The sequence below is a fragment of the Aphelocoma coerulescens genome, chromosome 17 (genome assembly GCF_041296385.1).
Source record: "Aphelocoma coerulescens isolate FSJ_1873_10779 chromosome 17, UR_Acoe_1.0, whole genome shotgun sequence".
Taxonomy (NCBI): Eukaryota; Metazoa; Chordata; class Aves; order Passeriformes; family Corvidae; genus Aphelocoma; species Aphelocoma coerulescens.
This window is the reverse complement of record NC_091030.1, coordinates 10,659,170-10,684,854: the sequence shown is the minus strand read 5'-3', so window position 1 is coordinate 10,684,854 and position 25,685 is coordinate 10,659,170. Positions and strand designations below refer to the sequence as shown.

Below are 25,685 nucleotides of genomic sequence, written 5' to 3'. Positions count from 1 at the left end.
CCTGCACAAAACTGGTGCACAGAGGCTTTCTTTAATTGCTTTGTGTACACATTCTGATGGGGTTGTACAGACCCCATACAACACAATTTCTATCCTAATCTGAGAACAGGCCAAGAGAAGGGAAGAGATTGTTCTAGAGTCAAATTGCATATGCTTATCTGCTGCTGCCCCAAAACGCATCTATCTGTAATAGAATGCTGAAGATGGGTACAGGGAAATTTCAGGGGGAAAAAAAAGGCAACCCTGCTCAGCAGAATGCACAGATCATCAGCAGCAAGGGCTGGAACCCACTGCTTAGCAACTTAAGAGCGCTGCAGTGGTGTTAGAGCCCATCCAATTAGTGAGGCCTGCAGAATATTTGCACTCCTGCATCTCTTGGTTCCTGAAAGGGTTAAAGATTATTATTAGCATATAATTTACAGGTCCCTTCTCCCAGGAAAGAAATAATGCACAGTAAATGCCACATTCATTTTAATAATACATGTTACAGTCTGTGCCCAACATCTGCACAAAGGTAAAGCAGACAGATTTTTTTGACATGTCCCACTCTGCCATCGAAACACAGGCTTTTTGTTTTGTAAGTGACGGAAGGTTTAATCAAGAAAGCAGGCAATTCATCAATCGAAACAAGGCTGCTCACACTGCCCTGACAGCACACACATGGTTTTATACAGAAGAAACCTGGCCACCTGTCAGCGGCACCTTTTACATCAGGATATACAAATACACTGGGTGATCAATCCTCCAGCTCTTCCCATTCATTTCTTCATTTTCTTATTGTATTTTTCTTTATGCTAGATGTTGCCCTCATTCTCTGCAGGAATAGATGGGAGACAAGGCAAGCTATGGCTGTTTATACACTATCATAAAAATTTATATACTCTTAGAGTGACTTATTTCCCTTCTATTTGACTACCATTATTATAAATTATTATAAATAATTTTTCACTTCATTGAGGAATTTTCCCTGTATATTACTATCTGTTCCTGCCTGTGAGGGCTGCCTCTCCCTCACTGTGCTTGTGCCTCTGATAAGCTGAAGCAATATGCAGGCAGAAGATGCTCAAGTCTGAAATGAAGGCAGCATGTAGTCACAACAACATCTTAATTAAACTGAAGGCCATGAGGAAAGACTGCGCTGTGAAATACTGAGCCATGTCTGTCAGCAGGTCTGTCTGGAGTGAGGCATTCTTCTTCCAGCAGCTGCCTGACCCAATATGCACATTAAACCTGTCAGCTCCTTGGCACCCTGCTCCCAGCAGCACACACAGACATTGTGCACATCAACTTAGAACTAATTCTGCCTTTTGGTCTGGGGTGCATGGCATGGGGTGGGACCAGGGAGGCTGTGGGGCACAAGGATGAGGCCAGCAGTGCCAGTGCTGCGCTGCTGTGGCACGCGACAGGCTCCCGCCATGGGCTGTGGGCAGTGCTTCCCTATCTGCACCCTGCCAGGGACTCACTTACCAGTCTACTGTGCCAAGAGAAGTCTCCTTAACTTTCTGGTCACCCAGTGTGTCATGACCAAGACTGGCAATGACAAAAGACTGATTAAAAACTATAATTGCTGCTTACAGGACCATTTTTTCCTTGACTCCAGTTCTGTGCAAACAACAACTGCATTACAGTGCCCAAGGGGTAATGGGTAGTTCCAGTGAGGATATGGTCATTCTGCCAAAATATATTTGCAATACAAAGTAGGATTGACAGCCAAAATGCATCTAACCTTCCACAAATATGCTGAAACGCAGCTAGAAGCATTGTTTTCATCGAATACTGAGAAGATCTTGGGTCTCTACAGACAGAAAAGAGAGCCCACGCTGCAGCTCTTCATTCTACCCCCATTACAGCCCTCCCTTCCCAAGCACAGACTGAGGCCATACCAAAACTGGAAGAGACTGTTCATAAAGGCTTTTGTTGCCCTCACCAGCCCCAAGAACCCCTTTTCTGATGTGGGAGCCAAGAGAGGAAGCCCACAGGCCTGTCCATACATGGAGAGGGACCCTGTGTCTGCTGGAGGCCCAGCTCCCCTCACCCACCACACTGGCCCCTTGCCACTGTGGCCCACACATCCTCCCTGCACCCACAGCTGCGGTGGGGACCCACCCGCCAAAGGGAGCCCGGCAGCGCGGCTCAGGCCAGCAGTGGCAGCCTGTTCCTAAATCTCCTGTTGCCATGGCATTGCAGAGAGCACTCCAGGCAGTCCGGACTGGCTGCACACGACACCGACAGAACAGGAAACTTGGGAATGGCTTCCAGAGCGCGTCTGGGGGCTAATCCACCTCGGCGAGGTTTAAGCACACAAAGAGAATTGTCACGGCACCTCACTGCAGCTGCTGACAAGGCAGCCGTGGTCAGGAGCTGTGCATGAAAATCCTGTCAATGCACAGGATGTGTCATATAACAAGACCCTTTTTTTGGAAAGAGCTCACAGCTGAAATAGCCATTACAACACACGCACAACTCATATAACAGCATTTCTGAAGGAGAATGTGCAACTGGAGGAAAAATAAGAGTGATATACCTGAAAATGTGCTCAAGCAAACATGAAGAACTAATGCCCTGTCCAGTTCCACAGGCCTTGTTTTGTGCTTCGCCTGTAAGGATCTGGTAAAGCGTTCAGGCTCTCTGTAAAGCAGGCACCTCCTCAGGCTGCACCATGTGCAGAGGCCAGCACATCCTGTAGAAAGGCCAGTCCCAGTAACACCCACACAGAGCCGCTGCAGTTGGTGCATTTGGCACTTTCCCAGGAGAGAAAGCACAGCTTCCCATCCCCACGCAGAATTGTCTCATGCGAACACAGGAACACACCTTCCCTTTCATTTCCAAATGTATGTAGGAGAGTAACAAGAAAAACGAGGACTGACAAGGATTACACAATGATTATATTCTATCTCTGTAGGAACCTGAAGCTGCAGTTTCAGGCAGAGATTACCTTTTAAATAACCCTTTGATTATGGTGCACGAATTAATGCCATGTTCCCATGTTACAAGTGTCACTCACTATTAATAGGAAGAACCTGTGAATGGTACATTTTTGCCATCTTCTCTTCCCTGATTATGCACAAGCAGTTTTGACTGCACAGCCCACTGAATCCACTGCTGGATTTCCAAACTGTCCTAAAATGTCCTTCAGCCAGATGAAGGGACTAGATGTTCATTAAGTTTTGACACAGTCAGGTTTAAAGCCAGTGTCTTTTTCCTCTTGCAAAAACAACGTAACAGAGCAGAACTTGTGCTAAGTGTGATTCTACCCTGCCTATGACAATATTTGTTCAGGTGTAATAGTACTACAAAAAAAATAAACTGGAAAAACTGTTGCACCCCAGCACTGCGGAGCACAATCCGGCCCCCAGGAGAAGGGGTGGGTTTAAATGCACTCCTGCACCACAGCTGTGCCCAGCACTTCTTACTCCACAGAACCAAAACTCCCTTTGCTGTGCTCCACGAACACCTCCCAGACCACACAGCTCTGAGCACCTCCCAGAGTGACAGGGCCCATGAAGCACAACTCTAAAGCATCCTGGCCTCCTGCTTCCAGAGCCCATTCTTCTTGGGCCCAGAGAACCTGGCTACATTTCTTTTGAGCTCACTCCTCCTTCAAGAATGTGAGCACTCAGAGCCCGAATCTCCTCCCAAAGAGCAGAGCTGCCAGGGACAGTTCACAGGAACCCCAACTCCAACCCAACCCACTGTGCAGTCCTGAGGCACAGTAACAGGTACCTCTACCTGCATGGGGGAAGGAACAGGCTTGATCTTCCCCACTCTATTTCAGTAAACAACTCCCTGCAGATTAGTACTAGCTAAAAATAAAAACTGGCTAAAATATTCATTGGCAGGTTTTTTCCATGTTAATATCCGGAAATTATCACTGGCTCTAGCACTTGTATGCTAGCTTGGAATGATGAACAGAGCGAAAGCTGCAGCTAGAGAGACCAAATGTGCATGTGTAAGCACATGGTTCTCACAAATCAGTGCAGAACCCACATTTTCTAGTGTCTAACTCCCCGTTTTCCCTAACATTGGGAAACAAATACATATGCATGGCCAATATAAGGAGTATGAAAATGAGAGGGAGTAAAGGTTTCATCTGTTTTCAATACGTATGTTGAGGGTAGCAAAGACCACTGTGTTTGAAACTCACCCTTGCTGGGCAAGACTAAGCCTCCTGTGAAACAGGCAAAGATGTCTCTTATGACTCACCTGTGAAGACCATGAATAATATCAGGAGCAAAGTATGTGTCAGCATTGCTTCCCATCAGAGCTCTCACTCAGCACCTCGGCAGGCAGCAGCATCTCTCCCTAGTGGCTGTGATCTCCCTGGGGATCAGGAACACTTGCTGCTGGGAATAAGTGTCCCTGGGCATTTCCTGGGGTCTCTCTGCACCTCAGCTGCTCTCAACTATTAAATGGCACTGATAAAAAGCTGGATGTTGTTTCGTGGGTACCACACACCTGGCTGTTTGCACGTGCAGGTTTGCTGTACTGGTTACACCACTGATGTCACAAGAGCAGAGAAGCGCGCGGCAGCTCACCTGAGATGGCGTACAGGTTGGAGTGCTGGTGCTCCAAGTCCAGGCGGGTGCTGTGGCTCTTCCCCCGAAAGCTGGCTGGGAGCGTCAGCGAGATATGCCTGAGGGACAGGGAGGAAATGGGGAAGGTGTTACTACAGAGCGGAAGATTCTGCTCCTGTCAGCTCACTCCAGCCTGACGGCTCCAGGCAGGTTAAGCAGCAAACGCTGATTTCAGTATCACTTCTAAAACCATCTACACCCAGTGTCAGCCCCCTCCACCCCTCTGAGCACTGTGCTCGGCCAACAACCAAGAACTGCAATAGCAGCCATCCATCCCCAGCAGGGCATTCAGCCCCGGCAAGGCACAGCAGCTCCACACGAGGCAGCACCCATGAACAGCCAGCACAGCTTTGCCCCTTTAATCCAAATCTGTATTTCTCTAATGCAGATCCCAGGTCTGTTTGAATTTTAATAAAATGTTATCATTAATCTTCTGGACCGCATTGCCACACGTAATAAAGATGCATCCTCTTCACAGAGGGGCTCAGTGCAGCATGAGGCAGAGGGATTAGCTCCCACCTCACCTGAGTGAGGGCTCCTGAACATGGGCAGACACTGAGCATTGCCCTCCTGCCAGGAGAACCAGGCAGCCTTTGTGTCCTCCTGGATCCCTGTGTGTGAGACAGGGCCCTGTGTATGAGAGCAGTGCACCAAACCCATGTCCTCAGCCAGCAGGTTTTATCTACCACATGAATCATCTGGAAGTTATCTGCCTTTAAAACAGGACACATTTTGGGAAGAACAATGTATTTTTAGCCCTAGATGCAGATGATGGTGAACAGCATAGATGAAATAAGAAAACGCAAACATCAGTCTGAGCTTGCTTGTGCTTTACAAAGCTATTTTTAACTACAAAAAAGATGGTGTGAAAATATATTTGAATTTGGCTATCAGTTTGCTGTTTAAAACACAATCCACATGAGTCTCTGGAGCAGAGGCAGGTTTGTTATGAACACATTTTAAACAGGAGACCACTGCCTTTGGGCATGACACGCTTCTCATTTGATTTTTAATAGAAGTATCCAAAAATATTTTTCAAGGCACCAAGGCAGCTAGCAGAAAGACTGAATTTCTCTGCCCTCTATGGGGAACCGCTTTCTTCACAGTGGAAATTGTTCTGGAGGTAAATAAAGGTCTATTTAAAAGGCCCATTTCTAAGAGTATTTTTTAGGAGTTTGTACCAACTTGGAGAGGCTGACCCCTGCCCTCCAGACAGCCCTCAAGCACAGCCCACTGCCACTCCAGGGAAATGACACACATGCCCTCAGCCAGAGGACTGACGGGACCAGCCCACAGCTGGCTCAAGGTGGGCACTGCCTGAGTACCACAATGCAGCCCTCGGCTCCAGCAGGCAGGCAGCAGCCTTCCAGCACGGCTTCAGGCCATGTGCTTGCAGACGCCCTTGAGCCCCGGCAAGGAGGCAGCTCACGCACATGCCGGGTGCTGGAGGGGGTGCACGTGCCACGCGTGCAACGAGAACGAATCGCTCGCCCGCCGAGGGACTGACCACACACACCAACACCAGCCCAGCCCTTGCTGCCCCACTCCACGGGGGAATCCGTCTGCTCTCCCTTTCACACATACCGACGCTAAGACACCACAAGGAATCCCGCTGTGGCAGGGGGATGACGAAGGTGACATTCAGGTGTACACCTGCAGACCTACCCTCAGTGGGCACCACTCCCACCACTGCTTGTGGGGCTGGGGAGAAGCACCAGCCCTGTCTGACACCAGGGTCTTGACTGTGGCTGTAACAAGGGCGTCTGGAAACGATGGCCTGCATGCCTGCTCCGGGGATACTTGCTGTCCCTGAGATAGGACAACCGGGCATTCCATCAGTCCAGCTGCATGCAGACAGCCAGAGAGATGTCTCCAAGAACATTAGCTGCAATACCACAAGACAGGGCAGTGACTGCTGGATGGAAATCAGCTCTCCCCTTCCCCCTTTCTTTTTATAAAAGATGACATTGTAGGGAGGAATGGGAAACAAAGCCTAATTTATTTTAAACTAATGTAAACTTTGGCCAGGATCAATACAGCTTATACCTACAAACTTGATTGCATAATGCATTTTCCTTATGTGTTGTGAGAGCCAAATCATTTTGCATTGTAGAAGACAAAAAAAAAGAGGCTGCCATTGAAAAGCAAGAAAATCCCAATTACAAAGTCCCCAAGTTCCTAAACACATACCGTGAAAGTATGTGCAGTTCTGTGGCATATGGCAAATCAATTACTAGTTTAAATTTTAAAACAAAAACATGGTAAATGTGTTGCACAAATAATCAAGAACAACGGTTTGGTTTAGATTACAGCGGCCACTAGAGTTTTGAATACAATTAATCATCATTCCAGGCACCGGGAAGCCATATTGACACTTATTCCTAATTTGAATATTTAATTAGGGTGAAGTTCTTCATCAAATTATCACAGAACTGGGAGGAAAGCCTAAAAGATTTAAACAATTACTACTTTAACCCTTACCCAGCTGCTCACCTGTGAGCACAACAATCTTTTCCTGTTCTGCAAAGCTGGAACATGACCAGGCAATGTGACAAGACAGAGTGCAAAATGCACTACAAACATCCTGGGAAAAGGGAACAGACACCCAGCATCCCAAAGGGCTGCTCTGGAGAGGCCAGGCTGGCACAGGCTTGCGCTTCTGTCTGCTTGTGCTCTTTGACCTTTACCAGAGTAAAGCTTTTGGGCCACATCTCTATTTTAGCATCAAGCATGGTTCCTTCTAGCACTTCTGTGGTTTGGGGTTTGTTGTTGGTTTGGTTGTTTTTAATTGAAGAGCCTGTCCAGAACCATCTACGAGGTTCCTGCTGCCCACAGCTGACCTGGCACAGCCACTTGCTCCTGCCTGGGAGGTTTCCCAGCCCTGGCCCTGCAGCAGGAGCTCACAGAATGGGGCTGGACCCCAGCACTGCTCCAGACCTGCTGTACCTCCAGCACCCCACAGGCATCCTCCCTCTGCACAGCCCTGCCTCCAATCGCTCAAACACCCCTTTATGTGCTGTATTAATCCATATAAGAAAATCTCTTTTAATGAGGAGTGATATACTTATGAACTCTCTAGAGTCATAATTAGAGCAAACTAATTGAAGTTGTGTTTTGACACACTTTCCAAATTCACGGGTACTGCATGACATATTCACAACACTACTGCTGCACACCGTGGTGACAGCAAAATCATTAGGCTAATAACACTTATTTGCATTCCGATCATGCCAGCAGCGGCCGTTAAACGCTGCCTCAACCAGCACTCGTTTACTCAGAAAGTTTCCACTGAAAGATATTAACAGTAATTATTAGTACTTTAGTGAGTCTCTGATGTTGAGGAATGGCAACTCACAAAGACTATCCCTGTGCCAATTATCTCCCTTTTGAACTGTCACCAGAAGCAGCTTTCCTCCTCCCAAAGACAAGCAATGAGGCAGTTTGGCGCAGCGGGAGGACGGGCGGTCCTGGCACGGCCAGGCCCAGGGCTCCAGCTTTCCCTCCACAGCTGGAGTCAAACCCACACTGCTCAAATACCAAACATATTTTTCTCCAGTGTATGATAATTTCAAGACAATTTAGAGCAAGTTTAATCACCCTCTTCACTTCAGTTGCTCTTTTATTCAGCAAATCCACAGAACAAGTCAGCATGTGATGAGGAGATCCTTCACGTGCAGACGAAGGGGATTTGAGGTCTGTGCACATTATGGCCACTTTTTGAACATTTTTGGAGAGAAACTCACATAAAACAGGCCCAGGAATGCCCAACAGTTCCAAACCTGTTATTAAGAACTGTCTGCAGGAAGGTGATGAACTGCTTTTGAAGTGAGGGGGCAAGTACTCATAGAAAGGAATAGAGGATCACAAGGGGAAGTGCCAGATATCAAAGGATGCTCCATAATTCATATAAAAATATCAACAATGCACAGCAAAAGTCCAATGGTAACATGGGCTTTGGACTCAACAGTGGCAGTCTGGGGTGGTACAAGTGTGACACCCAGAGCAGCATCTGAACGGTCAGGCAGAAAAGGTTGATTTTTTCACAATGACCTTCAGAACACTGCTGCAAAACCTGCAGTCTCATGGGAATACCTTTCAAAAAAAAAAAAAAAACCCCAAAAAACCCCCCCTTACTTTCCATAATCAGTGATCATGCAAAGATCGCATCTCATGAACAATTGAGAGCAGAACAATTAAATTTCAAGCTGTAGAAAGCTGAAAGCACACCTAAAGTGATTTAATATCAGGCTGCAGCTCTCAAGAAATGTAATCCAATGTGAAAGCTTTGCTCATGGAGACAGGAAAAGGCACATTTCTAAGAAAGAAGCTGCTGGGGTTCTATGAACTGACATCAGAGGACTTGGCAACCACCCCCTCTACCAGGAGGCATCTCCCAGGCTGCAGCTCACAGCCACTGCCACAGCAGGCATCTGTGGTTCCAGCAGTGGCTAGATCCCAGCTACAGTATTTATTCACAGCCCTTAACTTTGACTCTGTTGGGGCACTGAGATGCCAGAACACCTACCTCATACTCCAAAGAACTGCAATGAAAATCTAAACTGCAAGGCAAGAATCACCTCGGGTAATGGACTTCATTCCAGACAATCTATTCTAATCGTGTAAACCAAATATTTAAATACTTTCTAAAACCTTCCTGACCCTTTCCCTAAAACAAGCAACATATGGACTTTGCAAGCATTTCATCTCATTCCAAGCTACTAAAATATCCTGTTTCCTAAGAGTCAATGAGAACGGGGGGTGCCAGATTCAGATTTTATAAAAGCCCAAATGCAGGAGAGAATGAAAAAGAGAGTGAGCGATTCTTTCCACATTCAGATCTCCCCATTTAACTTTCCCAGCTGTAGGAAAGGAGGAAGGCAGTGCACACTCCACACACAGCCCAGCGGGTGCCTCCGCCAGCCCCCTCCCCAGACCCCTGCCCCACCACGGGGACGTGATGCTGTGCCCCTCTCTCGGACGAGAGCAGTCACCGGCTGAACGCACAACCCGCGGCGATGCTCACACGATCTACTGCAGACCAGCTACCCAAAATGTAAGGCCTAATGCAGGATGAAGCTCCTGCAGCTTCCTCTACATGGGGATTAATTCAGATCAGAGGACTTGAGTAACTAGGACAGAGCAGCTGCCAAACAACAGAAAAAAACCCAACAAGTTTAATTTATGCCACTTGGAAGTCTGAGCTGCAGCCCATTAAATCCTCATAGGCAGAGGCTGCATCTAAGACCTGAGACCTCGCCCTGCAAGCACGAAGTGCTTATGAAGTGGCTGTCTCAGCTGAGCAGCGCCGTGTCTCGGGAGGCTGCGGCGGCAAGCATGCGGCTTTCACATCCTTCACAAGCTGCTCTCCAGAGTCAGGAGTTTTCAGATAATGAAGCAGTAGGGAAAAATTGCCAAACAGCAGAAATACTCCAAAAAGATAAATTACACATGGTGTAAGCTTCCTTGGTTAGGATTTTAAATTCTGTCAAATTAATCAGCACAACGAAGCCCAGGCCCACAGGCCAGACTCAAAGCCCCTCTCAGAGATGATCCTCTTGCTGGGGATGGTGGGGGGCTGCTGCCCAGGCAGACCCCACCGCCCTGGAGTGTTGCAGGCACAGCCCAGCCCCCGGGAACATCGGCGCCTCGCCTGCAAAACCCGTTAAACAAATATTCCACATAAAGACTCATTTGGGAAGAGCACATTGTCAGCACTTTGCCAGTAATAAATAATGACAGTCCAAACACTTTACTAAAAGCAATAAACTCAAGAAGTGTTTTGGAAAATGGTGAAAGTGATTGATTTAAAGGAAATATCTGAACACAACCACATGCACTTCAGGGTGAAAGCGCAGATTACAAATCAGCAGTGGCAGAGATCATATTAAATAGCAGACAACACACAAGTTTTAGGGAAAAAACCTCAGTTTCCCTGCAGGGCTTATTTAACAACCCAGAGCACAGCTTCTCCAAATGGATACCTCCGGTTTGGACTTAACAACTCTATGCTATGCCCCAAAGAAAACATGCCTCCAGAAATACTGCTATAGCAGGAACAGTGCTCTTTACAAAGAAAAATGACTCTAAGAAGATTGAAGCCTCTTCACTCAGAGCGCTCCACAAATTTTTCAGTGCATCCTCAAAGTCAGCCAAATCCATCAGGCTCCTTCTAATTACAGTTCACGGCTTTCCTTCTTAGCTGCTGCAACAGACTCTTGTGCCTGGAAACCAACTGTATTGTTTAAACATTTTTTCCTAATCATCATTTTCTACCACTAAAACATACTGGACTGTGACCAATTTTTGCACGTCTTCATCCAGCTGAGCTGGACGCAAGCCACATGGTCAGTGCCGTTTCATAACAAATCCTTTATGGGAACCAGACTCTGGAGAAACATGTGCCAGTCCCCCTCACCCACCCAAACCATCGTGTTCAGATCCGCACAGTCTATACATATCATGGGCATTTCATCCTTACATTTTGTTTCTTACCATCCCCACCAGAGAGGATCCATGGAAACACTTCCTCCAGGCTTCAACTTACTGTTTCAGTCTCACAGTGTTTTTAATCCATTGCTGCTGAGATGTGACCTCAGCCCTTATGACACCCTTGGCTTCTGGTAAGTATGTAATCTAAAAACTACGAATGCTGTGCTGTGTTTCATGATTCAAGTGATTTGAGCATTCAAGCCACATAATATTTTCAAAATATAATAATTCATAACTACTTCTTTTTACTTGATCTTATAGGTATTTTCCAGTGCAAAAGATTCTACACTTAGTTGCAAATCAGAAGGTGGTTTTACTTTAGAGCTCTCCTGATGAAACAGATTAAAAAATGCAACTCCATCAAGAAAGCAGCACTTTGCAGAAAGGATACCACTGGCAACATTTCTCAGAGCAGTTTCCAGTCATACCAGAAACATCCATCCCTAAGTACTCCTTATCCGGCAGCATTTGGGCTCCGATGAGGGATTTAAGACAGACCCCCACTGCTCTGTGGAAGCATCCTGGCCCTCACGCCACCAGCAGTGGCTGTCCCTGGGCAATGGCAGGGCTTGGCTTCTCTCTACACCAGAGCAGAACAGCACTGAAGCCCTGGAACTTTTTCCCTTACAGATGCTTCATAAAAATATATTTTAAAGGACTTAAAGAAAAAAATTATTATAGCTATTTCTAAATAATAGGGTAGCTACTTAAAAAATAGGAAAGGCAGAAGGCTTCCCTTCCATTACCACACTGCACAGTCAGGCTGGCGCATCCCAGCCCCAGCTTGGGTCTCTGCATCAGCTTGTTGGTGTTGCTTTATGACCTGCCTCGATTGCACATCATCAGCCTACAGCAGAAAGCCACAGAGTGATCCCTTCCCCAGCTTACACCACCAATTTCAAACACCGTTAATAAATCAATTTGAAAAATCAGACTTCTCTGCCTAGCAAAGAAATTCTTACATTCCTCAACATGAAGCTCCAGTGGGAGCAGAGAGCAGGAACAAACTGTTTCCTTTTCCTAAGGAGGGGCCAGCTTAACTAGTGAAAAGGTAACTCAGAAGGAGTTCAGAGAAAGAAAGGGAGCTCAGAAGGAGAATTCACACATCTTGCTCTTATTCCAGGCATTTAAGCAGAGCGGTTGCTTAAGCCAGAGCTGCACTTCCCTGGTGTAGTGCTCTGCCAGCGCAGCGCTTGGACCCTGAGCACTTGGTAGCACACACTGACCTGCTCTGAGCAGGGAGGGAGGGACCCACAGCTGCCAGGGCTGAGGTTTTCAGCCACATGGGTCATGCTGGAGCCACAGGCTGGCCCCAGGCTAGTGTGGCACAGCCGCTCTGCAGGGCCTGGGCCCCAGCATGGGGCAGGACCAGGGATGGGAGCACACGCTGCTCTGTCCCGGCCATCATGCCCCAGCTGGGGCAGTCCAGAGGGACCAGCAACTCCCCTGGGACCGGCCAGCATGGGGCCCTGTGGCCACACAGGAGCTGCTGTGGAACCGGACAGCTCCAGCCAGGGCGGTGCGGAGCACCTGCTGCACAGACATCCCGGGACACAGCCAGAGGGGCTGTGCCCTTCTGAACCTGCACACCCACTGCTGTGCTAACACACAAAAGGAATGCAAGTGGATTGCAGCCAGATCTTCCCTCTCCAGGTAAATCATTAACCTTTCAGATGACAGCCTCACAAACCAAATGACTGAACAATTTCCAGGGTCAGTGCAAATCTACGTTTCCAAAACCTCACATCAACAAGTGAAAGTTGTGACTGAATCCTGGTCTCTCCAAGAGGAAGATTAAATGTCTGTGACACATCATCTGCAATCAGAGTGCTCCTTTCCCCAAAGTATCCATCACAGATTGATAACATCCACGCAAAAGTTAAGTGCAATTATGTCTGTCACTGTAAAACACACTTCAACAGCACTGACTGACATCTTGCTTGCAGCTGACAAACTCTGAGCAGGCTGTTTGAGTGACAGTGGCACGGGCTCCTGCTGCACCTTGGGAAGGGATGCGGAACATGCTCCCAAGCCACAGAAGCCACCCAGGCTCACAGAGCACCACAGGAGGGATGGAGCCACCACACAGGCATCTGCAAGGCAGAACGGCTCGCAGCTGACTCTGCGCGGACTCACAGCAGTCAAGGACTTGCTCCCAAAACGCTGGAACCAGACTCGAACAGGAGAACGTCACCCACAAATCCTGCTCCAGCCTCCTCCATGGCAGAGCTGAGCCCTGAGACACTGCTCAAACACTTGTGACATGTGCTGTTCTGCAAGTCCCCAGCCCATGAACTGGCAATCATGGATGCACAGGCTGGGTGAAGTAAGAGTGTGCCAAAGGTCAGGTGAGTTACCTGTAACCACCGCCTCTTTTGGGGGAGAATTACCTCCCTGCTCCCCAAAATGATGGCTGCCATGCAGCACAAGCCTCATGCACAGAGCAGAGGTACTGAAGGAAGTGACATCAAGCTCCCTCCTCATGGAACTCAAGCCTACAAAAGCCATCCTTCAGCAGCAGGATGGGAACCTGAAAAAGCATTTCTTCAGACAGCCATTAGTGCCAAGAAGCTGTCGTAGGAGTTAGAGAGAAAAGACAGTAAAGGAGACTGATGACCTGCACAATGGCACGGCCGTGCTCCACGGCACAGCATTCCACCCTCACCAGGACATGCCAGGGCTGCTGCTAGAGGCCATTAAGCCAGATGCCTGCAGTAGAAAACACAAAGGAGAAGAAATGGATGAAAAATACCATATGCAGTCCAGCACAACTACCAAACAAAGCCCCTCCTTGTGCAGCCCAGACTGTGAGCCATAACCCTGTGACACGAGCAGCAGAAACAGCACTGCTGATGTGCACCAACCTATGGAGGTCACACTTCTGATACATGACAACTCTGATGGGCCACCATCCACTGCCATCAGCACCCTACAGCACAGAGCAGAGGGGCTAGTGCAGAAGTAAATATATCCCACAGTAAAAAGTCCTTCTACTTTAGAAGGCTTAGTTGTACAGAAGGTTTTGGTTTATATCCAGTGTTAGCAATTGTTCCGAAGCCCCCTCTTGATTCAGAATTATTCTGTAATGCAGACAGCAACTGAAGAGAGCAGCTGAGATATCTGACCAGCCCAACAGCAGACTCTCTGCAGTGCTCCATGCAGCACTGCTCACTGATTCTCCCTCACTACTGAGGCAGCGTCAGAACAACTCACTGCTATTCCTGTCAGGATATATCCACATGGAATAAAACAGCAAACTGGCTGCCAGTGTAATCTCCTCTCTCTATGGTGACGTGAAAATAACAGATTACTTGTGACTACAATCTTCCACAAACACTGTGTTGAGTAACTCACCACATTGCTGATAGTGTTAGAAGAGGCCTTCAAATTGTCTGTGTTCCCTGTAATAATTAAGTATTTGCAGGATGCACCTTTATATACATTTCTATTTCTTAAAAAATATATTGGATAATAAATAACCAGAGTAAAAAAAAAGACATGAAAGATGCGTTGAATGATCAGACTGGTAGTGTAAAAGTTACCTGTAAATCACACGTGGGGTGTGAGAGTGGAGCTGGCTACCGACAGGTGGGTTTTACTACAAGGCATTAATGTAACATTCAATTATTCCACTGCATACTGGCTGGTTTAACTCAGCCAAATTAGAATACATTTTATATTGACTATTTTGACATTTGCTTTATTTGGCAAGTAAAACAAAACTGATCCAATTTCCTTGCAGCCATTGTAAACCATAAACTGCACAACAAGAGGTTATAAAATATATAAGCCTTGTAAACACTTCTTTTCAGACTGTCACTGATGCTTTGAGCTCTAATTTTGGCCCTGTTCCCAGCAGCTTTGACACTGCTCTGCAGCCTTCCCTGGTCAGCCATAAAGTGACCCTTCCACATTCAGTGATTAAGCATTGCCATTGCCATTCTCTTTCTATGATAATTTTTTTTTTTTTTTTTACTGTGGAAATCTGCCCAGACATAATTTCTTGCAGAAAGAAAATGAAGATCTGTGCTCTAAAATTAAGACATCTTTCTCTCTGATCTCACATGGCCTGGGCTGGCGTCTAGCTTATGTCCAGCAGAGCTTCAAAATAACATCTCATGTCCTAGTGGGACAGGCTGGAATCTCCAGAAAACTGCTGGCTTTTCATTTCTTTTGCCTCCATCTCTGAGAAGCATGACAGCATCTCTGCCTGCAGCACACCTGACAGTACAGGACAGCAAGCACTGTGCCAGGGCATGGCAAGTGAGCAAGCAAAAGTCTCAGTGAAAGAAACACCCAAATGCTTTGGAGAGCTGAAAGAGCCACCACAGGACAGTGGATTTCAGTCTGGGTCATGGGTGAAGGCTCAAATGTATACACCTGCCTTAAGGAGGTACCTGATAACTTTCTGGTGAACACATTGCAGCGGTTTAAAAGCGTAACTCTGAAATGACCTGTAAATCAAGAATCTAAAGGACGTGAGCAATTTCCACCCATGTGATACAATGACCTTTGTACACAAACTAGACCCTGGAATTCCTCTCAGCTGTCTCCTTCCAAATTCTAGTTCTCACTAGTTACTGTAATAGTGTAAAGGTATCTGCAATGTAGAAAATGCCTAGTGCAAAAATACACGTATCCTTAAATAGGCAAAAGGCCAAAGTGACCCGAGAACGTGCTGTCCCCTGGCAATGGCCCGGCCCAGTCTATGAGCCTGTGCAGCAGGAGCACAAATCACACTGGGTGCTGTGCTTTCAGAGTGACGTCAGGGGTGCAAAGTGCTCAGTTTAATCACTGTCTGGGCTGGTCTGTTGCTTAACAACACTTTTTGTCCAGAGTATCCAGCAAGTAAGCTCTCAGTACAGGACTACTGATACATGAAAGTGTATGCACCAGCACATCTGTTTATACACACACACAAATATTGTCTGTCTTACAGGGAGAACAGCCTGGACAGACACCACTGCCCAGCAGTGCTGCTCCCATCAGTCACTGCAAGATCATGCTGCTGTGCACACTCATGTCAACTGCATAACTGGAGCTCAGCAACTGGGTTCAAAAAAATAAAAAGCCAAGAACCAGTACTTCAAACCATGAATGGACTGATCCCAGAGATGAGCAAAACCTGTTTCCCTTCTAAAATTTGCAGAGACACTTCTCCCTTCCTCTGGTCAAGGAGAACAATCAGCGTGGCTGCAGCTCTGGCTCACCCTCCTGAGCTGACCCACACGTATGTGTTGGAAACCACAACATCCTGCATAGTTTGAAGCAAAGGAAAGGTACACTTTGCTGTTTCCCTTCCTCTGAAGGCTTTTTCTTTTTTTCTGGCAGCTTCACCCATTTTTCTTTACAAAACAACAGGCAAAGGAACTTCCAGTAGGCAAATACTTCAACGAACAGCACATTCCCTCATCAGATTGTGACACAATCATTCCACACCGATGCAGCACCCTGGTCTTGGTTTCCCAGGCAAGGTTAGTAAGCACAAGACATGCAGCATCAAGCAGAAAGAGCTGGAATGCAGAAAACCTACCTTGGCAGGTTGGGAGCGGGTGTCGAAGCTGGTGCTGGGGTGGGAGGAGCCACAGGCTGTGCGGAGTCGTGATTGCGGGGCACTCTGCCCATCCGATACCAAATACCCATGCTGTTCAGCTCCCTGGGGAACCAACACAAAGCATCAGTGCTACAAACAAATGCTGCACACATGCACGAGCAGCAGGCATTGATGTGTTTCACAAACACCTTGGTCAGTGAGAACAAGAATAATTTAAAAAAGGGGGGGTGAGTTAATTCGCACATCAAACTCAGTAACACTTGTACTTACTTGGACTTTTCTAATGATAAGCTTCAGCTCTTACAAGCTACTACTTGGTAATTACAGAAGCATTGGGTGCCTTGCTTTGCTCTAATTGCATTCGTGCCAACAGCTTCAGAGTGAGGGGTACTTACCCTATGAACGTGTACTGAGGAGGGGCTTGCTTAGATCTCCCCAGGATTCGGATATCGCAGATCGCTGCCTCTGTAGAATCTCGAGGGATGAATTTAATGCACAGCCTCTTCTTTCTGAAAGCTATTTCTTCTGCAAAAACAACCCAGAATACAGGGTGGGTTTTATGCAAGATTAGAGTATAAATGTTATTTATAGTCTCTCCAGATATTAGGCAGATAATTACGGCAGAACTGGTGCCAAAGAACAGACATATATCAACAAACCAGTGCCATTCAGTGAGGATTGTTCTGTCAGGAGATGTGTTATTGGCACTGCAATAACCAGATCTCCTCCTGCCTGCTGCAGAGATCAGCTCCCACGCGTGCCCCAGTGCTGCCCCACAGCACAGAACAGCAGGGGACTCTGCCAGTTCCGCATGCCTCTCGCACTCCCTTGCTCTTTCCCAGGTAATGTTTGCCTTGCTGGCCTGGACAGCCATATCTAAACATTCCTCCCACAAGCTCTGCCTCTAGGAATGTACCTGGAATCTTCTGATACAACCAGTCAGTTCATTCTGCTACGTGCTTCCAACCAGCCACTTCCAACCCACTGTGAGGAGGAGCAGGCAGAGCCTGCCGTGCAGAGAGGTTGAGTGTAAGAGCTGTCTGTCCAAATCTCACACATCCCAAGTGTTACTGACATCTCCTGATCAAGTCAGCAGGCACAGAAATTATACTCCCAGCATGTTTGCCCTGGTTCTTTGTAAGGACAAACCAGATTCACAAGGCAGTAACTGCCAGGACCTCCCACGAGGCAGCTGTGCTGCTCTGACCTGTGCTCTGAGGGTGGATGAACGCGCTGCACAGCCCTTTCTGCTATGTGTCACAGAGCAATTCCACTTATTTCCGTGTTATCCATCACAAAAAACTCAAGCCCATCAGAGTTAAGGCTTATCCATATAAAGAATTCACAGACCTTCAGGCTGTTTACCAGCATGCAGACACAATCCACAGCCAGCTCTGGTGCTGTCTGTGACCACAGCTGGCACTGGCACACAGACACAGATTTGGAGAACAATGCTCCATCTCATCCTAAGGAGGCTCAGGGTGAGCCAGGTGACATTCCTGTTTGGATGCAGGTACTTGGAAAGCAGGGCAGAAGTCTACTGATATACTGAAAATCTAACGAGCAGATGCTGAATGAAAATCTAGAAACAACCAGCAACTACAAAGAAGTGCCTGCAAAATAAAAACTCTTCATCTTAATATGAATAAATATCTTCCAACTTAAAAGACGCTGTCACTTCAACAGATGGTAAGCAGCCCTGCCTCCATAGGCTCCTCCTGTTTCGTAATCCGCACCTTGGGAAACAGCAATGCATCCCAGCCTCTGGAATGTGCTGCTGCACTAGCACCAATAACCTACAGACAGTGTGAGATGTGCCAATAGAGCAGCTGTGCATGCAGCTTGCAGTTACAGTGCTGTTTTTAGAGACGGTAAATACCTGCATCCTTGAAGTCTAGTCTTCTCCCGCTTTGAAAAAGTCGGGCTTCTGTTTGAAGCACCTAAAACTGATTTTAGGAGTCTAGGATTTAAATCCTAAAGGCTTCCTGAAAATCTTCTCAGGAAGTACTAAGGAGTACTGCATTACATGTACTAACTGCGAGTCAGCTGCCACTTAGAGAGGAATACAGAGACACCTGTAACCACAAATCTAACTCTGAACACAATCAGTGCCTCCTATTTGACTTTATCTGCAAGTACAAAGCTGACTATTTGCTTTTGTCTATGTTCTCTTTCACACCACTTCCTTAGTGCAGGCAGTGCCTCTGCTTTAAGGCTGTCACGGTTACAACCCAATGCATTTCAAATTAATGACAAAGCCACCTTCCACCTTTCCACCACGACTGTCACAGAAATTGAAGCAGCACACAGTAAGGTCCAGCACTACCAAGGGTGAGCAGGATAAGCCAACAATTCTACCTCATACCACACATGCCCAAGAATTTTCCAGAAGCAGAGGGTGACCTGAGGGAATGGTCTTCAGAGCCTTTCACTTCCAGGCCACAGGTTCCAATCAGAACCAGATCACAGTGACTGAAAAACCATCCTCACGTGCTGCAGCCCCAGATGAATGACTCCCTGCAAAGCAGGTTCATGTAACCTCTTTCTGCTCATTCCTAGGCTGGATTTCATCACTGACATGCACTGGGACCAGCCTTCTGTGATCAGCAGCTGCACACCGAGCACCAGCACCAGTCCTGCCATCCTCTCACGCTCCACTCCCATGAAGTTTGTCCCCTGGCAGCCCAACGCCCTCTGTGCCTGCTGCACAGCACAGGGCTGCCACCAGACGTGGCTCCAGCTGCTGCTGGCACAAGTCCCAGGGGAGCTGAACACACTGTTTGGGAACTGCTCGCTTAAATCCTGCAGTGAAGCAATTCTACCTTGCAGAAATGAGGATGGTATTCCCCCTGGACACCACACTTGGGCCTTGTCTCAGCAAGCACAAGCATACCTGACCCCCCCCAACCCTACGTTCATTCACGGCAAGAGATGTACAGTGGGTGGGCACAAACCCGGCGCCACAAGCACAACCCCTTCCTTTCAGTGCATTTGTGAACATCCCCTGGCACAGCAGCTCTGCTCCTGCTAGGCTCAGTCCACCCTTCAAAATGAAAAAATAAACTCTCTCTTCCTGCCCCGGAGCCATGGGACTCTAGCAGGTGAGTGGAGACAGACAGGCAGCCCCATTAAACAGCCTGAGGAGGACAAGAAAACCAAAGGCTGTTTTATTGCAGCCCCTACATGTGTACATGCCACCCCAGAGAGCAACAGTGCCAAGAGTGACCCTCTGCCTGGGACGCAGCCCTTTTCTGCCTGACCACACAGGCACTGGCAGAGTGGGACTGAGGAACAGATGTCAACTTACGTGTATCAATGGTCTCCTGGATGGGGATGAAGCCTACAGGTAAAGTGTCCTTGATATCAATAAGCTTCATATCAACCAAGACATTGCCTAAATGACTCTTTGGAGAGAGAAAAGAAACAGTTGATTATGACAATGTCACCAAATTACACCCCAGATCTTCCCCCCGCTGGACCCTTGTCATTTTATCTGACCACAACTTCAGAAATGGGAAGAACGTACCAAGCCAACCCTTGCAAGAGTCCTCTCTGCAGGAAGCAAACAATGACTGACTAGGGGATACCGGACAACTTTCAGCACTCAAAATTCTAACACCTCATCCACTGCCATACTTCCAGATCCTTGGAAGCACAACCATGTTCTTCCCTCTGAAAGCACAGCAGTTAGAAGTACTACCTTCACCAACTCATCCACTGAGCAGGTCCCCTCAGTTCTTACACGCTCTACATCTACACAGCAACATGACATTTCCATGACAGCAACAGCAGAAAGCATTACAGGATGATGGCTTATGCACACATAGCCAAAGTTATTACATGCATTAGCTAATTAGTACTGAATAGACAGGGTTCTAGCTCCAAATGCAGTGCACTCCAGAAGCACAGGCCATTTGGAATTACGAACTTCATTTGGAGTCCATAGGAATTCTGAACTCATGCCCTGTCCTATTAATCAAGGCTTGAAGAGCTCAGAGCTCAATTCAGAGTGACAGCCTCCACAATGGTTTAGAGACCAGATTTTCTTTGCAGTTTTCGATGAAACCAGCACTGCTGCCAGTAATCTGGTTCACATATGAAAGATTTTCACATTTTAGGTACTGCACAGCCTTTATAAACGGAAACACAGTACAGAACAACTAAAATTTCATCCCAAGCCATCAAACCATGTCAGTGAGTTTTACTGTTACTGGTTGCTAAGCACCTCCTTTAGTTCTTATCTGGCAAGAGTTTTTCAGACAAACCTGTACTCTCTGATTATTTCACTGAACTACTCACAAAACATTTACATCTGCAGGCTCTGAAACAAGGGGAGGTCAGGTCTGAGTTTATTTTTGGGAGGTTCTGCACCTTACGGTCAGCTCCTCACCAAAAGGGTCAGCACGCCTGCAGCCCTGTCCCACCAGACACAAATGTGGCACACATTCTCTGCTCACATGAAGAGGTTGAAGCTGGGCAGCCCCCACACGCCTCTGACCGCCCATGTCCAGGGCATCTTGGAGCAAGTAGTGCTGGATGCTGCCAAGCCTGAATGTATCAGTTAACATGGTCCTGGCGCAGCAAACAGCAGACAAAGTAGTTGCTGCTGATTCATCTTTCATGTTTTATTTATTTAAGCTGTCTGTGTGTTACATCAGTGGCAACTTTCTGCTGAACCACCGATCACTCCTCCATCAGCAGCAGACAGGAGAGGTGCTTCCAATGAGTTCGTTAGCTGCTGGAACCCTGGGAGTCAGCTCTGCCATGTGCACAGGGGAGCAGGGGACAAAGCCCCCCCCATTTGTGAGACCCACTATCCAGGGCCTCCCCACACTCAGATACAGCAACGTCCTTATAATGGTCAGATACTGTAAACTGTTGAGAACGATGATTCTGCTAAACAGGCACTGCAGACTGACTCTGCTCTAACACAGATATCTGAAGTGCATTAACTCTCCTAACTACAATGTGCTCTTCAGGAGAAGAGAGTTCCAGTGTTTTGCTAAACACAAAAGAAACCCCTGAATGGTAAAACTCCCAACCCAAAGCGCAGCAACACATCAGCATCCGAGAGCATCTCTCCTCAGAGAGAGGAACCTCTCACCTCCCTTCCTCCAGGATGAGGAAACTGAGGCCCCTCAGCCCTCAGATGCTCCCAACAGGGAAGCACATCATATATTCCACGCGGCCAAGAGGACTCAGGGAAGAGGAAGCTTTTGCTTTAATTCATGCCTCATCAATATGAAGAAGGTAGTCCCAAACCATGCTGAGCCCAGGGTTCCTGCCAAAAGTCCAACAGGCACCAGCTGAGGGTATTTACACTGCCAGCAGCTGCTACTGTCCTGTAATTATTTCTGACAACTTCACATTTCAGGTAGCCACAGATAAACCTAATATTCAAATCACACAAACCTATTTAATAGCCTCCCTGCCTATTCCAGGGCTGCTATTCATGCAACTGCACATACTTTGGGATGAAAAGCACAATTACTGTCCATCCACCCCAGGAAGTGATATTTCCCATGGCTCTGGAGCTTTACTTTAATCTAGAGGCAGGCAGGGAAGCGGATGGAATAAAGGTCAAATGCTGGGAACTGGCAATCCCCAGCTCTCCTGCCAGGACCTGTGAGCAGCCCCTGAAGCTGCCATCACTTTTCTGTTCCCGTCATGGTGAAAGCACAAGTACAAAATGGTACTTCCAGACCCTGCCAACTGAGTTGCCGTGAGTATCCAAAGCGCGACCAAAAGCAGGATTACCCACTAGATGGAGTGCATTCATTGCAGAAGTCAACAGTTCCTCCAGAAAAAAGAAAGTTTTCACAGTAGCCTCAACCAAAACCACAGCAGAATGCATGAGGCTCTTGCTGCACAGTCTCCTCTCCTCCACAGAAAGTGTGGGCAGAAAACTGCCGCTAATCACGAAGTAACTTACACTTAATAGTCAGACCAAATTACAAGAATGTGGTAGCATATGCACAATGTGGGCACATTTTCAAGAATCAGCACCAAAACCAACAAAGACAGCAAGCTAATCCTGCAATAAAGTATCAGTGATGCCCCTGGATTCAGAAACCAGTATTTCCTTCACCAACACTACCTGCATTGTTTGTTTCTTGAGGAATTTGGGTTAGAAATCAATCAGGACCATGAGTGCAGCACCCATTGCTGCAGCAGGAAACGAGTGTGAGAGGCTGCTGAAATGCAAACGTTCCCTTTTCTGCTTTTATTGCAGAAGATTTTGTCAGCAATTTCTTTCCACGAGAAACACAGGCAAATATCCTGCTATTGCAGTTTGCCTCCTTACTCACCCGAACTCAGCGAAACGCCTGCTTGAATTATAATTGGCTTCATAAAATGAATCATCTTATGGGTAAGAGCATACCAGGCACAGATGCAAATCATGCAGACACTCAGCAAACGGACTTACATTTTCTTTTGAAAATGATCTGGTGAAGCACAGGTACCGTGTGACCTTGGATTTAAATAAGCCATCTTTCCACAGGTCAGCATCCAAGCCATCTGCTGTTTGTGCAACCTGCAAAGAAGAGACAGAGGGAGAGAGGAGACATGTGAGCCAAGATAAAGTTAATACATGTGCAGTACTTCTTCCTCAGACCTCTCCTAATTAACAGCAGCCCAAACTTTCACAGCATCTCATTAGTTTCTTCACAAGGTGCAGTGCAAAGAACTTTCAAGAGGAGGTATAAAAAGAAGTTCTAAAAATGCTGTCTCTCAGGAGACCCTTGACTAAAGATGCTCTGACAAAGGCTACTCTAATGAGGAAACTGCAACTTTGGTTACAGTCTCCAAACAATAGTTTGGAAAAGTCAGCACATCGAGGCATTCATTACCACCCTATACGCAAGGGCACCCTGGGCATGCTGGGAGGGTCCGTGAAGACAGAGCACAGAAACTGACCCATCTTGGGACTATTTTCATGGAAAGCCATCAAGGAATTCTGCTCCCAGGCCAAAAAGCTGCTTCCAGCAGGTGTGGAAATCCCTGGTCACCGGTGGATTTTAGCAGCAGAGCTGCATGCGAGGACACACCCTGCAAATGTCCCTTTCCAATGCAACCCCACATCCAACCAAATTGATGGCACACTATGGTGGTGGGTAAGGAAACAGACCCTGGACCCCCCCCCCCAGAACACATGCGTGTTAAGCATGATGTGCTGGAGAAAATCTCACTTCAAGCTGATTCAAGGAGTGGGCAGGAGGCAGCACCATGCACTGGGGAAGGGCTCTACTCTCAGCAGCTGAGCACTCACCACGCACTGAGCAAGCTGGTAAGAGCCCTGGCCCCAAAACATTTGTTGTTGAGTAAAAGAGGAGGCAAGAAGGCAAACACAAGGAGAAGGGTAGCAGAAACAAGATTACCCCATCAGACTAACACCCAACTGACGTCTCCAACAGGAGACTCCAGCACAGCCTGAAGCTCCACAGAAACACAGCTGAACTTCTGCCTAATGCCTCTCAGATGGGACAAACTGCTCCACTGCGGCTCTTGTGAGCCTAATCACACCGAGTGAGCCCTTGGCCCCAGAGCAGTCTGATAACAAAGAGCTGACACTTGTCACTATTTGCACCCGTGTTTAATTGAGCTGAGACTGTGCAGGGCGCAGGAAGCAAAAGCTGTGTGCTGACAAGGCCTCCGATTATCCTGAGTGCAGCAGAGAGACAAGTGCTTATGGTCTGATCAAAGCAGCAAAGTGCACCGACTGCTCCCCGAATTTTGGCAACTGCTGTTCACAAGCCCCAGCTCAGCTCAAGCCATTGTACAACACACACAGCTTTTGTGCTCAGGCCTCTGCAAAGAGACATGCCTGATTTTTAAACAGCCACATTTTAGAATAGGATTTTGGTGAATTTTTTTGCTTATTTCAATTCCTTGCATTCAAATCTTTCCTGAACTGCTAGTTGAGGAATATGTAAAATCCACATGCATCTCCCTCCCCAATTGGTAAGTCAGTCCTGGCGAAAAGATATTCAGGAAACAGTCTGCTTGGGAAAACTGCTGGCATATAGGGATGGTCAGCTTGAACTGCAGACCTTGCGAGAAACAGTTAGAAAGACAAGACTCCGATTTCATCACTTTCTTAATCGACATGGTTCAAGTTTTATGCTAGCCAGCTATGTTAACATGCCCAAAAGTCAACAAGCAGCAACAGATCCAACTGCAAAACTGGTGCTACAACTTGCTATCAAATGCACTTTTTATCTAACCTCTGAAAGCTTAAGGAACTTCACTTATAAAAATACTGCATTTTTGAGGTTGAGGTACATCACTTCAGTTGGTATCATCTTCTCTACCACTCACTGACAGGGCACAGCTGCATCACAGCCAAGGCATCCGAAGGGCCCCGCGCTGGCACTGCTGCCCCTCTGGAGAGAGGCCTGGCACTGTCACAGTCCAACCTAACAAGGAAAACACCTCCAAACCTCCAATCAGACCCTTTTTTATGAAAAGCCCTGCCATTCTAATATCTAATATAATTCTAATTAAATCTAATATAATTCTAAATATCTAACTCTAGTTGCCAAACTGCAACAGTTGCAGGCAACATCCCCAGCAATGCACCCTCAGTGCTTTGCTCTTCCTTCATATCATCCTGCTGAAGACTTTTTCCAAGCCTGGAGAATGTAAGCATGAATGAACTTGTCAGAAAACTCATGGGGAAAGAAAACAGAGCAATATAAACAGGAAACTTCTTGCATCACCTGCTGGGCTCCTGCAAGCAAAGAAGTCTCAGCAGCTCTCAAAGCAGAGCCATGCCTAATCTGCATGCCCTCAGGACAGGAGCCAAGTGGGAGAGGCTGCAGCAGACCTGGCCAGCAGGACAAGCACGCTGCAGCCCCAGCTTGCCCAGTCCTTCTTTGGCTGAGAGGCGAGGAACGTGCGAGACAGAGGATACGGCACCTGGCACTGAGCACGCAGCACCCCAGGCACAAGAAATGGTCCTCCTCCTGAAGCCAGGGGAAGACAATCCTCACCCATGTGCTACAAACAGTGGACTTGACAGAGTGACATGCAGTAAGGAAGTGACACCCCTGTAAGTACAGGGTGAT

At 47.3% G+C, this 25,685-nt stretch overlaps 1 protein-coding gene across 12 annotated transcripts in view; it reads right to left on the bottom strand.

The window, feature by feature from the left end:
* The window catches only part of MVB12B (multivesicular body subunit 12B), a 59,416-nt gene that overhangs the window by 24,846 nt on the left and 8,885 nt on the right, over positions 1 to 25,685 (bottom strand). For 9 of the 12 annotated variants that reach the window (XR_011155644.1, XR_011155645.1, XM_069032124.1 and 6 more), the window contains exons 3-7: positions 23,045 to 23,152; positions 19,925 to 20,021; positions 17,013 to 17,142; positions 16,597 to 16,719; positions 4,536 to 4,633 (exon numbers count right to left, since the gene is read on the bottom strand). Coding sequence is in view for 10 of the 12 variants with exons in the window: in XM_069032124.1 (XP_068888225.1) it covers positions 4,536 to 4,633; positions 16,597 to 16,719; positions 17,013 to 17,142; positions 19,925 to 20,021; positions 23,045 to 23,152 (556 nt within the window). In the remaining 2 variants the exon portion in view is untranslated. Of the gene's footprint in view, positions 1 to 401; positions 815 to 1,739; positions 1,796 to 4,535; positions 4,634 to 16,592; positions 16,720 to 17,012; positions 17,143 to 19,924; positions 20,022 to 23,044; positions 23,153 to 25,685 lie in introns of those variants that run through there. The other 3 variants (XM_069032129.1, XM_069032128.1, XM_069032131.1) reach the window with 3 other exon arrangements.